General features: G+C 39.5%; 1 protein-coding gene across 1 annotated transcript in view; it reads left to right on the top strand.

Moving 5' to 3' along the window:
• Window positions 1–17,546, top strand: part of STAC (SH3 and cysteine rich domain) — a 72,980-nt gene extending 55,434 nt beyond the window's left edge. The window contains exons 7-11 of the mRNA XM_041466835.1: window positions 937–1,001; window positions 1,899–1,987; window positions 5,653–5,704; window positions 5,832–5,969; window positions 14,490–17,546. Of these exons, the coding sequence (XP_041322769.1) occupies window positions 937–1,001; window positions 1,899–1,987; window positions 5,653–5,704; window positions 5,832–5,969; window positions 14,490–14,588 (443 nt within the window). The 3' untranslated portion in view covers window positions 14,589–17,546. The remainder of the gene's footprint in view (window positions 1–936; window positions 1,002–1,898; window positions 1,988–5,652; window positions 5,705–5,831; window positions 5,970–14,489) is intronic.
• The last annotated feature ends 646 nt before the right edge of the window (window positions 17,547–18,192 follow it).

Here is an 18,192-nt window from a genome sequence, read left to right as displayed (position 1 = left end):
TTCTGCTCAAAACACCTACAGAGGTAAATGGTAGCAGAAGACGTTGATGGTTCTAGCTGCTCAAAGACTCCAGCTATTAAAAAAAAACATTTTCAGACTTTATCCAGAAGCAAGAAACACTGGGCAATTCTTAAAATGTGAAGGGGGAATTCAGTCAAAAGGATAAAGTCTCTGTGTTTTTTCTAGGGAGATAACTGAGGACAAGTATCAGTCAGCTCATTAATTAATTACAATAGAGGATAACTGATCACTTATCAGGTGTTACGTGCTGTGACTGTTGTCTTATTCTATGAGTTTCTGATTTAGTAACTTAAAAGCAAATTTTTTACATCTACAGGCCTGTTTCTGAGTTTACCTGCCCTGATTTGAAAACAATTCAGGTATCTCCTGTAAATTCAGAGACAGAAGTAGTGTATCCAGTGCACCCCAGGCTTGGATTAGTGGAGAGAGGGACCAAAGAAGGCTATCAGACACTATCTAGAGGTAGAGATCAAAGAGGTAGAGGGAAGAGGTTTTGCACACAAATTTTCCCAATATTGCTCATATATGATCATTAGCTTTTGCAGGTGCTTTAAAATGGAAATACTGCTTATCCTAGACATGAGAATCCAGTACTGAATGTAAGGAAAAGCCTGCTGGGATTTAAATAGAAATGCACTTACAGTACCTGGGTTCTGTTCGTAGTGCTGTGCTTGTGTATATTCATCTGATCAAAATGGTTCATTTGTTACACTTGTGAATTCTGGAGGACAGAGATTGTGTCATGTGCCAATGGCATCTGTGGTTTTGTTGGGAGTGTAGAAGGGGTCAGAGGAGACCACAAGGAATCAAAGGAAATAAAAGAGAAAGGGAAGAGATTAACAAAATCCAGGTGATCCTGTTAAAGTGAAGAGTCTTAAACTACTCCTAAAATGTCATGTGTTTTCTTTATTTCAGTGTTTACATACTCTGAAAATGGCACTGAACACTTTGGAGAAGAACCAAAAAGTATACATTCCCCGGTATGAGCATAAATTTTGTGATGATGCAATGGTAATGGGAAGTTGTGTAAAACTCTTGTTTTTCTGGCTGTCTGAGGATCTTGACTTGGTCTGATGGTCTGACTGTTGTGTTCTTACACAATTTCTGGGCCACTGGGCATGTCTGGAAGCAATACACATTACTTGATGGCTTTTTGTTTTATCCTTTGTCATCACTTTATGTTTTCTGCTTATTGCAAATTGATATACGAATGCAAAAGATCCAGTGTGCAGGCCATGTAATTACAATAGAACTCTCATAATGTAAAAATCACAGATTTGATTTTGAAAATTATTTAGTGTTTGCTTTAGATGTTTTGGTTTTTTTTTCCCCCCAGATTAACAGTGGAAAAAGTGAGAACAAAGAGTAGCCAGTCTTCTGTGTTGAAAACCCATCACAAAAAGCTTTCACACATTAAAATCACTCTTAAAACATTATTTTCCTGCTCTGAATTTGGGCCTGTGCACTGTACAATTCTAGCTCCATCCATAATGAGAACTGTAGACTAGACACCTTATATAATGCCAATATTATACTACTAGGCTCATAAGAGCTATCACATGTACTACGGAGAGAAAAAAGGCACACTCATTTTTAGGTCTTGTCCCAAAGAGCAGCCAGTGCAAATTTCTGCTTGTGTTCTTTGGAAGCCTGGAACTTGGAGTTCAAATAATCTTCTTTCTAAATTAAGATAGTTACTGCCTTAATAGCTTTCAAAGTACCTGGGCCATAGTCCTCCAAGCTGTGAGGGTAGAGAGATGATTCTGGCTAATTTATTGTAAGATCAGGTTCTGGTTCCTCTGTCTGTAACAAAGTGAACCAAATTCAGAGCAGACATTTAAATTTTCTTTTTCTCTTTTTTTTTTTTTTTTTTTAAGGGACCATTTTATAAAAGCACGTTACAAATGAACACCTATGTTGCCTTGTACAAATTTGTACCACAAGAAAATGAAGACTTGGAGATGAGGTAAACTCCAAAATATTTGATAGTTGATTTGACACATTTGTACTCATGATCATATATGATTTTGGGGAAGGGAGGGCTTTTTGTGACATTTTTAACATACATTTTTGTAGACATAACCATCAAGATACAAAGATATTCTCACAGTTAAAAAGAACAGGTGACCAATTATTTTGGCAAGTATACAATAGATTAAAAGTTTCAAAAACACTTCACTTCAGGAGCAAGATGGCTTTCAGTTTTAAAATGTTCTCAGTTGCTTTGTTTTTCAGTCAGAAGTTTTCAGCTAGGAATTCTCCAGCGTCTCTCATGATAATGCTAACAATTTTACCAGTCCTGTTTGATCCTCTCTCTTATTCAGTTGTGACTGAAAAAAGAGAATGGTGTCCAGCTGCTGCGTAGCAGTGTTTTCAGTGAGAGCTTTGCAAAAGAACCTTGTTAATTGCTATTTTTGGCACTTACTTCCTCAGTTCTGCATCAGTTGCTTGCATTGCAAGGTCTAATCCGAGCCAAATGAAGGGAAAGGATAGCTTTTCTTTCACTGAAATTATTTTGTTCATGCTACTCACATTTTGCATGGAGTTCTTACTGTGAAACATGTCACCTGTCTTCAGGATATCCCTATATCAAAATAATCATGCATATGCCACAGAATTTAGGGAATTGACAGAGAAATGCCCCTCTCCTCAGCATCTCCAACACTGAAAGTCTTTTTCCTGTCCACATCTGTGCCTTCTCACTGCTCTGGAACTAAAGGTGGGGATGTAATGCAGAAATTACAAGTTTTCCTATCATTCTGCTTTTATGGCATTTCCTGATTGTTATTTTAGGAATGTCAGCTCTTCTGGAAATAACCACAGTATATGGCAACCTTTATTGCAACTTGCCAGCTATTCTTCTTGAAAGATTCCACTTTGCATCCTGCTCTTTAGGAGTGTATTCCATCTTGTGCATTTCTTCCGTGACATCTTCCAGAACATCTCTCAGACAAGCCTGCACTGGACTACCATCCTCATCCAGACACAGAAATCCAGAAAACACATCAACCTTAAAAATCCTTCTGTTCCACTTTTTAGGGGAAAAAGCAGCCTGTGGTCTGAAATGTTCTTTTTCAGGGATCCCCAGTCTCTTTCCAGGGATATCAGCTAGGATAGTACTAGTGGTACTCAACCACAGCAGCACTGTTTGTACCTTGGTCAGAAACTCAGTAATATATGTGTTAACATTGCTCCATAAGGGATGCCCAATAGCTGGTAATGTTTTGTTACTGCAGAGCCAGGCAGGATCCAGCTCAGTTACATGAATTCCCATTTAGCGTAGTTGAGGTGCTGGAGGTGGGTTCAGCAGAGCAATGTTGTCAAGCACTGTCCTTGGGAGTCAGCCAGGCATTGATCAGCTCCATCATAACAAACGCAAGTAGTAGGGGAACGGCCTGAGCTAAAAGGAAGTGTTAGGGAAGATTTCTGGAGTTCCCAGCTCATCTCTGAGAGGATACAGTGAGTGGCAGATTACTGCAGTGAAAATGTGTAGCCCTGATTTCAGCTGAAATTAGAATTTACCACAGCCTGGATTTCTTCCTTAACAGCAGGAGCAGTCAGTCAGATTTTCCAGTGCTCTTGCATAATTAAAGTAGGACATTGCAGTAATACACTTATTCTAAGAGATGGCCTTACATTACAAGAGAGAATCCTAAAGACAAGCTATGCCATGTTTCAGATACTGCAGAGAAGAGGAATAGAATAGAATAGAATAGAATAGAATAGAATAGAATAGAATAGAATAGAATAGAATAGAATAGTTGGAAGGGACCTACAGGAGTCCCTGTAGGGTCTTGCCACCTTGCCACCTCCTGAAACCTAGATCACTGAGGTAGAGCAGACAATTTATCCAAAGCTGTGATTTACAGAAGAAAAATATTATTTCAACTAGTAGTAAGAACTAAGTGGGTTACCTCCTATCAGAGACTAGCAGCCTAAATCTAGGGTGCAAGAATAACAGGTCTAGATGGGATTTCTATTTTGAATCCCTTTTGGAGATTAAAGACATCTATATTAGCTCTCTTGTAGGAAAAAGAAAATCAACAGAATCAACAGGCCTTCAACATAAAATTCTCTGTGCTCAGGCAAGTGACAGGAAGAGACTTTAGGTTCAGTTGCCATCTTTCTCTGACAGCCAAACAAATTTATATTTTCTGGGTTATTTTCTAACAACCAGGCTGAAGAGTATGGGTTGCACAAGGCTCTCTAAATCCTTCTTGTTGAAAGTGTTTTTCCTTTAAGTGTAAGGGCTCCAATGGTGTTGGCCCCAGTCTATTCACTTTGAAGTTACAGGTTCCCTTAAAGCCTATTTGAGTGTTTCATATTAAATATTAACTGTAGTAAAGAATTCATATATTCTTTCCCATTTAAAAAGAAAAAATCTTTTACCACTGGGATACCAAGTTGTCCTTTTGCTATAGCCTCCTTCCTCGCCTCAGTAACATTTCATTATTCCAAACAAGGTTCTTGAGGAGGGCTTGAACAAAATCCTGTTTCAGATTACACAGTTAGGAGACTAAATGCCTGTTTCTCCAGTTGTCAGCAGAATGATAACCACTTGGAAAGTGCACCAAAGAGGCCCACCACTGACCACACCTCCAGCTTCATACTGGACAGATCCACACTTTCTGTGCATGCTCTGAAAGAGCCTGTTTAATTGGACCTGTTATCCACCATAACAGATGCTCCAGATGTGTTTGCAGGCTCTTATGCTGATACCTCAACAATACAGTGAGATAGGGGTCAACAATTAATTTTATTAATATCAAGAAATGTCTCTTATCCAGCAAACAGAGCTTTCTGGAGTTAATCCCTTTGGAAATGGTCTCCCACTTACTTTCTACAACATACCACTATTATAAGTACATAGGAATGTTGATGAAGTGCCACCAGTGAGGGGGAAAAGGTCAAATAACTGTTCAACTACCTGCACAAAATCAGCTTAGCAAATTTTGCTATTAGTGTTTCCAGCCAAATTATTCTCCTAGCTCTGCTTTGGAACTAGTCAGCTGGATGCTGATACTTAGCAATTACAACTCAGCACCACACATTATAAAGGTAAATATGTCCCATTCAAATCAAAAAGACATTCTTGGGCAGAATTATATCCCCGCTGACTAATTGCCTTTGTCAGTAAAATAGAACTATTTTCCTGCCGCCGTCCTTCTGCAATCACAGCTTGAAAACACAGATGATGAAGTAGTGTGTCCCAACAGTGTGAAATGCCTTAAAGTAAAGCAATAATGCCTTTAACAAAGTGGGACTGCATTTTAAACAGTTCCTTAATAAACAGGAAGCAAAACTTCCAGTTCACAGATGTTGTCTCGAAACAAAGATCTAGCCCCAAGTGGGACTGCATTTTAAACAGTTCCTTAATAAACAGGAAGCAAAACTTCCAGTTCACAGATGTTGTCTCGAAACAAAGATCTAGCCCCAAGACACAGAGAGTGTCTTTCAACATTAACATATGTGACTGAAGAAAACCTTGCCACCTTATTGAGTCTACCTTCAGTGAACACTCAAGCAAAATAACCATATAAGGACCACCTTCCTATTAGAAGGGAATTGTGAAAGCTGATTCAACATGACAATTAAGAGTCATCTTACATACTATTCCTCTTCTAATTACAGGCCAGGAGATATGATCACACTTCTGGAAGACTCTAATGAAGACTGGTGGAAGGTATGTGCTAATCAATTTATATCTGGTTTTTTTTTTCAAAAGGAAAAATATCTTGCTTTCAATACTGAACTTTTATTAAAGCTTCTACTGTTAACAATCTTCTTCTATCACTATGTTTCCTTCATAGGGGAGAATCGATGACAGAACTGGATATTTTCCTGCTAACTTTGTTCAGAGAGTGCAACAAAATGAGAAGATTTACAGGTGTATCAGGACATTCATTGGCTGCAAGGAACAGGGACAGATAACTCTGAAAGAGAACCAGGTAAGAGCCTCTGTGCTGGACCCTCGCTGGACTCACTAGAGCATCCAGCAGTCTTACCAATGACTGAAGGGAAAATTGTGCAACATGAGGACCGGCAGATTTTTTTACTGCAATTTTAGAAGGTTTATTATTTGAATGGTAACAGTGTCTAGTAGCCAGTTAAAGCAGTGTTTGCCTTGTGCAAACACATACTTGAGGCGTAACATAGCCTGAATTTTCAGTCTCACAGACATTCATAGCGATACTTTACATATTTCTCGCTCTCTTACTGACTTCAGAGGGATGAACACAGAGTCTTAGCAGTAGACCTTGTGTGCCTGAAAAATGATCTTTTCTCCTCACTATTAGAGCTAATCTTATAAAAGATAGTGCCTCCCTCCCCAGAACTTTACTTACCTAAAGATCTAAACTCAGCCCGTGGTCTTGGCTTCAACAGGAAGAGAGTTAAGACAGCATGACACAAAGCTGTAAATCCTAAATGTGACACTTGTTCGCCAGTGCAAGGTATATTTAATCTTTGTTTGTGTGTGTGTGTCACCACTTAAATACCCTCTCTACAGGCTGTAATATATTTTAAGCTTTAAGTGCTCCGGTGAGCTACATACAGTGAGGACTTGCAGGGTCCATTCACCCTGGTGTATTTTCAACAGCTCCTTCTATTTTGTGTCCTTCAGGTGGATTCACTAGGCACAAGCCATGACCCAAAACCTGCATTAAGGGACAGGTTTGTGCCATAAGCTCATCTAAATAGGATGATGACATACCAAGGGTATATACAGCTTGAGTTCTCTGAAATCTGGATGCAATAGAAAGGTAGATTTTTTTTCTCAGTACACCTTGCAAAGCCCAATGTTTATCTGCCTCATTAGGTCTTTCCTTTCTGTGGCAACTGTGTCATATCACCAGAAGTTTGCCTTATAACCTGAACAGCCACTGATTTTAATAAAGCAGAGAAGTCAGAACCAATGTGGACTTGAGGGCTGTAGATTTTTCCATACAGAACTTCTTTAATGCTTCACTCCACTTGTGGATAAGATTAACTTACAGCTTTGCTGCTGCCGATTTGTGGGCATAGCAAAACATAAAAGTGCTAACAATCCTTGGGTGCACACAGCTTTTTAAGAAAGGCACAGAAATACTGTGACCAGAATACATTTTAACTGCCCCTGTACACATAGTACATTTGGCAGCTCTGCAGTTTCTGGAAAGAAAGTTCTTACATTCTTTTTACCCAACATCTCTTTTAATTTTTTTCTGTCTGTACACACAGAAAAAAGAAATATTACTAGAGCAGAGCAAGAGCTTTTGGATGCTTTGTGTTTAAAATGAGCAGTACACAAGGGCAAAGGTAGGAAATGGCAGTGTTGGAACATGGGATACCAGCATGAGGGAATGGTCAAGATCTGTGTCACTTCTCATTAGTGGGCGTACCAGATCATCTCTGTCAGCATGGCTACTGCTGCAAGCAGTGAGAGCCCAGTTGCTTGCCTCAGTTCTCACAAAACCACAGTTTCCAATTGGGCAGTTCTGGCAGCTTCATCTAAACACAAGGACCTTCCTATTGTCCCTATTTCATAATAGCATCACAAAGGGAGCTCAGAGTCAGGGTGCCTCATCCTCTCTGGCAAGGCAGGAGGTAAAGAAAGGGATGAATCAATTCTGTCCCCCTACTACCTCCTTTTTTTAAAAAAAAATTTCAGCTCTATCTCAAGCCCACACAAATGCTGAGGCTGAATATGAATGCTGTCTGGTCCTTGCTCCATGTGGGAGAGGCTTCAGAGGAAGAAAGAAATAAATATTTGTTGTGAAACGGGGCAGAGATCAGACTGCGCAAACACATGAATGCAGAGACATGAGAGGAAAGGAGAATAGCAAACAGATCCCACTCCTTTCTCACACAAATTATGGAAAAGGGGGATATTTAAGTAGCTTGAAGGCCATTTCGAGTAATTTCCAGGTGGGACAGCCACAGTGAGGCCATGGACACTTACCTGCTTCCTGCTGTCCCTCCATACTGGGCACAATTTTTTTTTTTTTTTAATAAAAAACAACTCTGCCTTTACTGTGGAAAAACTCTTATTGTAAAAAAACATTTTAATTGTTATTGAGAATTTTTTACTTTAAAAATTGATTTTATATGTCCAAAGTCAAGTTTCCTTTCTTCTTCCTTCAGCCATTTCTCTTATTTTCTGTCCTTTATTTCTCAATTGTTTTACATGTGAAGCAGAGAGAGAGGTGCAATAGGGGAAGGCATGGCAAAAACAAAGTCATCTGAATGGGACTTCTGGGAAAACTTAGGCAGAATATTTTTTGTTTGTCTTTTGGTCTGTTGGGAATTTCTGTGGATGTCATCAGCCATGTTACCTGTCTCAGGGCACAGTGTTCAGAGTGCTGTGAATGCAATACATGTATTATGTGCAAAGCACTGACTTCTTCCAGATTAGCCAGCAGGGGAGATTATTCATCATTACCTATTCCTGTCAAGTCTCACTTTAGCTAGAAATACTCATTAACTGGTCTAATAAATTCCTGTGACTATAGGATGGTGAAGTTACTTCACTGAGTCACTTTCCATGTGGCCTAACAAGAGCACAGAACCTTTCTGACAAAGCAAGAAAGGATGATACACTAACAGAAAAACTTATCATGTGAGAATAATACAAATTTTCTTTATATTGGTTGATACCTCCCATGGTTTATCCTTCAGGTCTCTGTCCTCTCATGCCCTATATGAATCTTTCTGGGTAAAGAGTCTACTCTTGTAAGGCAAAAGGCAATAAATTCACATCAACAAAACCACATGACTACCTAAAGAAAAGCCATTTTAGGCAAGCAGAGATACTTTCAAAGTTTGAGGCACAGTGAATGATACTTTTTCTGGAATCAGTTGGCAGTTTCATGCCTTGGAAATAACATTTGGAGTTTCAGCTTCATGCAAACCTTTCTGCCAACACCAATATTCAGGGAGAGGGCTGAAGAATAACCACAGTTTGTTCACCCATCTTGAGCAATATGCACAAGCTAGTCTTCACAAAGGATCCCTTGAAAATTTCACTATGCAATATGAAACCCAGGCTGGAGGATAAAAAGTGTACTGCTTCAGAGATGCCAACATCTTGGAGTTTAGGGTTCTGACAGATTTTTGAGTCTTAAAACCAGTTCAGAAGATGACTGGGCACTGGGCTCAATCAGGGATCCGTAGGAGGTAGGCAAGCATAGCTCCTTACATCAGTGAATCAAGATTATCAATAAGGAAATCAAACCTGACCAATTTCAGTGGCTTTCCACATTTTCAAGGTGCTCTCACAAACAGTATGAACTGCATAATTTCCACCTCTGACTAATTGTATCATCACTTGTATATATATATATATATTTTCTCCAGCCTGTAACTTCTGCCCTAGACTACCCAAACTCATTACCAAACATTATACAAATACTTTGCATGACAATGGGATCTGATTTGACCTCTGTTCACAAAAGAAAAAAAAAATCTTCTAAATATCTACTGTATCATCAATATTTGGGAAAGCATCTCTTAAAATGCTTTCCCAAATATAAATCCTTATTTTTAAAGGAGTCAAAATAATCTGCTCTTTGAATGTCTGCTTTTACTCTGAAAAAGTTCCTATTCACACCTTTGCCTGGCTGCCTCTGACATCTACAGTCACACAAACACAAATTAGTTTAGAGCTGGGCTTTTTGTATTTAAATAACAACATTTGATTTTAAATTGTGCAAGTGATCTTGGGCAACAGAAATTACTCCAAACCATGACATTTGTAATAAACTGGGAATTAGAAGCTCTTTGCCTCATCCAGAGCACACTGTGAGTTTATCTAGAAGTGAGTGCAACAGACCCATTTTGTGATGGGTGTTTTACAAATGTCTCATATTTTACAAATGTCTCATATCCACAAGGCTAGGCTTAATAAGGCAGGGTTGGAGGACAGGCCTATAGACCCAGAAATCCACCTCTCTCAGGTCTTCTGATCAGCCTGGATGCTTTCTTGCTATCTGGCTTTTCACCTCATTTCCTAGGAGCTACTTTATGTCCCCTTATTTTTGTGATGCTGTAAAGGAAGCTGAGCTTCTAAGAGCATGACTCAGCTGCCTTTGAAAATCAGTCATCACAGTGACTTATGCATTCAAATTAGATCACTTAAAAGGCAAACTCATCACTGACAGTGATGTTGCAGTTCTTCTTGTGCTCCCCAGCTCTAAGTGCTGCCCCTCACAGCTAGGCTGAAAGGGAACAGGGTTGTTTTCCAGCTCTGATTTCCATTGACATCAGTCTTGCAGAGAAGGGACGGGTGTCCCCATTTATTCAGGGATGCTGAGTGGCACAATAGATTTGCAAGAGTCCAAAACAAGACCACAAATCATCCAGTCTAGTCCAGGTCTTCTTTAAAACCTTAAGTGATATAGGTAAAACAAGAGAGTGTTCTCTGTCCAAAAGTCAGTGAAACAACTGATATAAAACCCTTCATCATCACTTGCATTATGACTCTATGGGAATGGAAACTGAACTGCTCAGCATTTCCATCACATGGCTCACACAGGCAAGGACCTTGGTGCACTGGCAGCAGCAGATGTAGAATCTCACAATGTCTCTGTGCTGTCATTCTTGCAAACGGAAGACTTGAACTTGCAGACCTCTTGACCTGGCATTGTCTACAGGCTCCAAGATAGCTCTTGAAATTGTACTGCCCTCATAACCTAAGTCCTGTTTCATCAGAACCAGTCTGTGGCTGTCAGATGGCTTAATTATGTGGAAGAAAGAAGAGTTGCAAAAAATTACAGCAATTTCAAAATTACTCCCAAAGAGAACTGGCCATTTAAGCCCAAATTCAAAGAACAGGATTTAGAAGAACAGGAATGACCATGCAGTTCAAAGGACAATTTCCTAATTGCTCATCTCCCCCACATTCTCAGGGCTGACTGACAGATAAAAAATTCTCAGGGCAGCTGTTGACAATTTCAGACAACAGTCACAAGCTGAACACTTGGGTTTGTTTTGACTATTTTTTAAAGATAATAAGATGAAAAAATGGGGAAGTAATTTTATAATAATATATCCCACTTTCAGATAATTCTGAAAATAACTTTTTGAGTGAGAAATAGCCTGAGATATGTTTTCTTACCTGTGGAAGCCCAGGGCACAAGGAATATATTTCTCTGTCTGCTCTGGGGTGCCCTGACCCCCAGGGGAGCACTGACTTTGACCCTCATTCATGCAGAAAGTTTCCTAGATTTCAAGATAGACTAGAATCTACAAAAGTGTGAAATAGATTATAGAGAGTAGTGTAGGTGTATCACTTGATGAGAAATTTAGGTTTTGGGATTTTTAGATTTTTAGTATTTTAGTTGTGGATGGAAGCAAGATGGAGGGCACAGGGTGTCATCCTGGGTTTCTTCTTCATGCTTCTTCTTCCTTCTTCTTCTTGGGTTTGGGTGGCATGTTGTAATTGGGCAGAAAAGTCTGCAACCCTATTGGGTTAAAAGGGAAAATAATCCAGGTGTCAGTTCTTAATTGAATAGTTTAGCCTTAAAAGACCTTGTAACAAGAGATTGTTAGCCATTTTGTGTCTTCTAATGAAAAGCTGCCGAACTCACAGTAGTGAGACAGTTTTACTGATGAGAAATAATAAACACCAGAGTCCAAACATGAACTACCTTCTCAAGTGCCTTCAATCCAGACCCAGAGAAACCAACATCTGGAACACCCACAGGTACCTGTGGCACCTTGTGCCTTCATAGCCGTCATCTTTGCCATCTCTCATCAGGGCTAATCCTCAACAACAGCTGATTTGTCAGGTGAAATCCAAAACTTTGGATGCTACCATGTCCTCATCTGGGACTGCTCTGAATTTACACCCATGTAAGAAAATCAAGAGCCAAATCTCCAGGCTACAACTTGTGAGTGAAATCCTTGACAGCATATATAAAAGGGGATGAGAGCAAAAGTGGCCATAGATGGTATTTTATTCAGTCTTCTCTGAAAAGTGCAGAATTTGGAGCAGCTCCAGGGCTTTGCAAAGTTCCAGCAGCTGTCACAGACCCAGGAGACCTCCTGAGTTGCACAGGATTATGAAAGTGACATATTGTGGCTGAGCTTATTCTGCCCCTGAACCCTAACCTTCCTTGGAAAGTAGTGAGAACAAAACTGCCATCAGGGGTCTGGCACATGCAATGCTTAGAGTATGAGAGAATTTCAGCTGGAATTTGAGAGAATTCAGATCTGTATATTGGTATGTAGAGTGAGAGTTCTCACATAAAGGCATTGTACACCTCATGCCCAATGAAGATCTAAAGTTACCTCTGTAGCAGAGAACACACTGATATCAAGGATCACTCAAATGAGCAAGAAACAAAGCAACAAAAAAAATAACCCATTCCACTGAAAAAAAAAAAGAAAAAATTGCCATATTTTTCACTCCAAAAACAAACAGTGTTCAGAAAACTCAGTATTTTTCTTTTGTCCACAAATCTGCTGACAATACAAGACAATAGGAAAAACCACTCTGTTCTTGCAATATGCTCTGCACAGCACCAGAGAATTTAAGCAAAAAAAAAAAAAAATGCACCAGGTTTAGTGAACAATGTAGACCTGCTGGAGATGTGATAATTTTGGGGATCCTATCAAAAATATAGAAGTTTTGCAGATATCTTCAGATAGGAGAAAAACACAATGATGTAGCGAATCACTCCTTTTAACCAGCCAGCTCTAGTTATGGAGAAGCTGCAAAGGCTCATGGCAGTAGGGATCAGCTGAAAAGGGGAACTTTTCAACTAATCCTTCCCACACTTGGATAGTCTTCCATACTTGGCCATCCTTACTCTTGTGCTTCTTTGCAGGTTTTTTCTTTCATCATTTCTTTCTCAGAGACAGAGACCAACATATAGCAATAGTTAGAAGCACCTTTCACTGTCCATGTGCTTTGCACCTCTCTGTTTTGAATGGTGATGTGACTGCAGAGGAAGCAGATGCTGTGCTGGGGATTCATGACATAAATGAGCTTGGCTGTTTTGCAACAGAACCTAAACTAGACAGCATCAATTCTAGACCTCTCCCACGCTTTCCATGTGGTTTAGCCCAAACAACAATACATTATTCTTTCTAATTGCATGTCAGCCCCGTTGGTGTACTCAGTCATTCTGCCCCAGGGATCCAATTCCGTTAGTGTTGAGTAATCAGGATAAGTAAGAAAATTAATGAGTCCGTTTACTTCCCAAAACTTTGTTTGCAGGTACAGAGATCCACCTACCTATTTCCAAATACTAGAGGTGGTAAATATAAAGCACCTCACCGCCTTCTTATAACTTTTCATTTCCTTCTGGCGGCATCGCTGCTGCTAGTAAATTTTATGCAACAACAGGACAAGCTGGCCTAGAATTCAGACGTGGTATTTAGGTGTCACCCATAATAGTCATGCTGAAATGGATTTATCCAGGAATACTTTAGAGCTATTTTTGTTCATTTCATGTCCTGTGAATTATTGTAAATAAACATTGTAAATACTTATCAGACAGAGATGAGTGTTAGTCCAGATAGAGAGCTGGCACTGACATCATGAGAAATCAGTGTGGAGTGGTCTCAATAGGACCGTCAGTTTTCCAGCTATATTTTAACCTTGTTTGACTAGTAGGATATATAGAGTTCTTTGGCACAGACATTTGAAAACAAGTCTTTATTTGGTGTGGTACTGTGCCCAGTCTAATGTGCCTGTGCCACTAGGCTTTCAAATGGCTCAGCCGCTACCTGATGTTTCAAGAAGGGCCTTAAAGTGGAAATGCCTGAGATCACAAAGGTCAGGAGGAAATTAAAGCCTTTACCACAATGTAATATTTGTGCTATTATAAAAACCACATGATTTCATGACTGCTTCCCTGTGGAGTAGGTGTTATGGAAACACTCTCACAGAGCTGGATTTGGGTCACGCATTTTGGTATCCAAAACAGGCATCTGCAAGTGTGAGGTAAATATAAATAAATATAAATATAAATATGTTTATATGTATATATGTTTATAAATATAAACATAATCCACTGCTTGGCTCAGAAGTACTGAGGCTCCTTTAAGATGCAAAAGAGAATGTGCTTGCATTCAGGCCAGCTGCTGCAAGTGACCTATGATTACTTTTCACCATCAGGTGCTGAGGGAGTCAGATAGCTCCTGATCTGAAATACCCATTTTTCTCATACACAGACAACTTCAGCATGATCATTACAGTAGGCTGAAGTCAACATTCAAGTTTCAAAATCTTTTATCCACCACAATGTTCTTAACAATTTTGATATCTCTCATGCTTATGTGGCACTTCAGGGAGATAGGGGATAGTAAGTCTCTAAATATGTGAGTTTGAGATTCTTATCAAAGCAGTGAGAGTCCAACAGGGATTGTTCTACTTATAGAAGTAACTAGCAGGATGTCTAACTTGCCTGATATATACCCTGGAATAATTTGTCTCTTTGATCATGGCAATGAGTTTAACATTTTGATACCTTTTTTGTATTCAGATTTGTGTGACTTCTGAAAAGGAACACGATGGCTTTATCAAGGTATACAGTGGGAAGAAGAAAGGCTTTGTCCCCATAGACGTCTTAGAAAACATCTGACTTCAACAGCCCACTCCCTGCAGTGGGAGCCCTTTGTTGGCAATGCCTGTCTGCCTCATCTCACACTGTGTCAACCCAGATGGGCTGTCTTGCAGATGTTCAGGGAAATAGTGAGAAAACCGCAACAACATGAAGAAAAAGACATTTAGACTGCCACAGCAACACTAAAATTATGAAAAGTTGAATGTTTGAAAGAAAATGTAATCAGAAACCACCAGGGAAATGAGAGGCCCTTGGATTCTAACAGGAATAAGGTAAGGGAGGGAGAAGAACAAAGCCTGGGCTGATTTCTGGTGCAAGATGGCTGCTGCAACCCTGACGGAGACAGACAGCTTATTCTGAAGGACTAAACTAGCGTCCTGTTCTTGTGTCTTGGAAAACTGTTGGACTGCTTTCTTGTTTGAAGTGTGTATTTTGGGGGAGGGGGGAAAATACCGTTCAAACTGTCCTCGTACTACAGTCCAATGCTTGTAGTAGAGTGTGGCTGTGGTTCTACAGATTCGTCCCCACTACCAGCTGAGTTTAAGCGTTTAGTCCTGGTGTTTAGTCTCATAACAAATCGGTTTGGAGACACCGTGTGAATGTCAGTTTGAAAAATGCACTGTGCCCTGGAAGCTGGCAACTTTCTCTTTCTGTGCAATCTTCCCATAGGAAAGAGTAGCGAATTTGTGTGTCCTTTGTTTGCCCTGTATATGAACAAAAGCTCTCAGCGTATGTTGGGTGTGTGTTGGCTGCTCTCATAGGTCACAAAAATAGCTGATCCTTGGATTCACAAGCCTGCTTAGAAGCATCGCTCTGTGTTTCCTTCACCCTTGTCTGGTGATACAGAAAATGGGTAAAATGCTGGGAGACAGCCACAGGCTTGAAACATTTTATATTTTTCTGTGTTTATTGCACTTAAAACATTTTATATATTAATCCTATTTATAAAAAAATAAAACAGTTATATAACCCACTGGAAGGCTGAAAATGTTAGGAAAGGACAGGCTGCACACAGGACTAAAGTCTGTAATTATCAAAATGCAGAACTTGTGACAGAAAGGCACTGAGTGTCTTGGTGGTGTGCTCACACACCAAAGCTCTCTTCTCCATTTGCTAAATAGAAGTTTTGCAGATTCAGCAGTAAATACACCAACATAAATTTTTCCTTGGCATAAACCACCGTGATCATCCCTTGAGTCTTTTCCATGCTAGTGAGACTGTGCAGACATCCCTGTTTTGTCCATATAAGCCTCCATCTTCAAATGTGTTTTGGGCACAGGAACCTTTCAGGGAGCAGTCTTTGAGTCTTTACTAAATTACACAAGTCAGTCCGTGCCAATTCTGTTGTGGAGCAGGGGCCTATGATATTTGAAGACAGCAAACCCAATTTCCAAGTATTTAATTGGATGTAATTGCACCAAATACACTTAAACAGCTTAGCATGTCTTATGACATAGAGATTAAGCCCTATCCTAAAGCTCCCTGCTGAATTCATGCCTTCTTTGAGTAGCTTGAAACTAAATGCCTGTCTTTTCTGTGACTAACCACAAATTGGTGTCCTGAATCCTGCTACTGCATGCCAGGCTAGTATAGGCCTTTGCAAAGTTGATGCTCTTTCTGAAAAAATCAGCTACTGATCCTGTTCCCATGTATTGAGTCTGGTTGAATCTGTGTTGCATAGCCCAGGTCTCAGTGGTTGAGTTGCCCTATTTGAATTGCTGATCTTGCTCAAAGCCTTATAAAATCCAGGTGAACTCTACACTTGTCCAGAAGTTCTCAGAGCAGATCTTCAGTTCTCAGAGCAGGTCTTCAGTCTCTTAGAGACTTGTTTTGCTGCTCTTATGCATCTTTTAATTGCAGAGGAAGTTGCAGGGCTGCCAGCTGCTGAAATACGGCCCATTGTAATGCAACTGGTCCATACTGATTATTAACAAACTCCTGGCTGATCAAAAGAATCTGATTTCATACCTTCTGATGGGAATATCAGCAGGGATTTTTTTTCACTTCAAACAACATTTGCTCAGCTCATTTTCTTAAACAACCAGTCAACTCAATGGGAGAGGATTCTGATAATCCTTAAGGATCAAGAGGAAAAGCAGTAGAGACATATTAATCCAGTCTGCTTTATAAGATTATTTTATATATATATATATATTCACCCATTCAAAGGAAAAACTCAAATGTTCGTTACAACTGAAATATTTGCTACTTTTCATCAGGCCTGTCGAGTGGAGAAAAGGAAATCTGTATTAATCTATACATATGTGTTATTGTTTACATGATTACATCATACTGTGATTCCCCCCTTTTTCAGTCTTCTATGACTTCAATTTTTCCCTACAATGTGCACCATACCATTCAAAGAATTATATTAATATTACCTACAAATCACAATGGCCTTTAATCAATGTCAGTTTTATTCCTTTTGATACTGAGCAATAAATAATAAAGTGACTGAGTAAAAACAAAACAGGCCTTATGTGGACTGCATTACATCTGAGAAACTATTGCTTCTGAACCAAAGCTTTCATGTTTATCTTTTCTTTGTGTTTTTGGTTGGTTGCTTGCTTGCTTTTGTCTTTTTACTGGACTTTTGCTGCCATTCAATATGTAGATGTAATTTATGCCTAATTTAGCAAGAAGCACATATCATACATGAGTCTTACTTTAAGCATGTGATTCATTGGCTATTTCCATGCTTAAAGCTGAAGTACTTTGCTAAATTAAGGACATTTTACTCAAATTTATTTTGGATGCCTTACTCTTAATCCAGAAAAGTATCTCATCACTTTTTTTACTACCGTATGCAGTTTGCAATAGGTACTGTGTTAGCAAGCAGTAAAAAATCAGACAGAAGATGGAATGAATTTTATCTGACATATGTTAAGAAAAATTGAATTTTAGGAGATAAATGCTGCTCAGATTTAATTTAATATTCTGCTTAATAAAGACTATGTGATGGCTGGAAGGAGAAAAGAAGTGTATGTGTCTTGACTTTTTTGCATCAGACTATGGAATTTTCAGTTACCCAACTTGAAGAACAGTCACTAACCCATCAGCAGCAGATGTTACTGAGCATTTCCATTTACAATTTACAGCACTTGCACTTGCCACATTTAGCAAACCATTTTTAATGTATTTCTGCAATGTACGTAGCATGTGGACTCAGAGGGAAATTTTGTGGTGGAACCACACTGAACACTTGTTTCTGGCATATCAGAAAGTAGTTTTAGCCATTCAGCGTCTCATGACAGCATACAACTGCCTATAGAATATTTTCCTATGTGCTAGGAACAGCTGACCAGCAGGAACTGAGTATGAGCTGCCCAAATCCTGATCTTCTCCCTTCAGTAAATAACACAGTATCACAGTTTACTATGACCTCTTCCTACACTTGGACTTAGTGACTCCATCTGGAGATGAGTGCTGCAGCCCAACACCATTCATCTGTGGATTCATTGCCCCAGTGGAACTACCATACTTATGCCTACAAACTTTGGATACCTTTGAAATGCTTACAGCCCTTTTTTCTAATTATTTGTCAAGATTCGATTGACTAAATATAGCACTCAGTGCCATCAGAGGAACATGCACAGGGTTGGCAGAAAGTGTCATGGGAGAC

This window comes from Pyrgilauda ruficollis, unplaced genomic scaffold, assembly GCF_017590135.1.
Source record: "Pyrgilauda ruficollis isolate IOZ18807 unplaced genomic scaffold, ASM1759013v1 scaffold2, whole genome shotgun sequence".
Lineage (NCBI taxonomy): Eukaryota > Metazoa > Chordata > Aves > Passeriformes > Passeridae > Pyrgilauda > Pyrgilauda ruficollis.
Note: the sequence above shows the minus strand (reverse complement) of the source record. Positions and strands in the feature narration are given on the sequence as shown.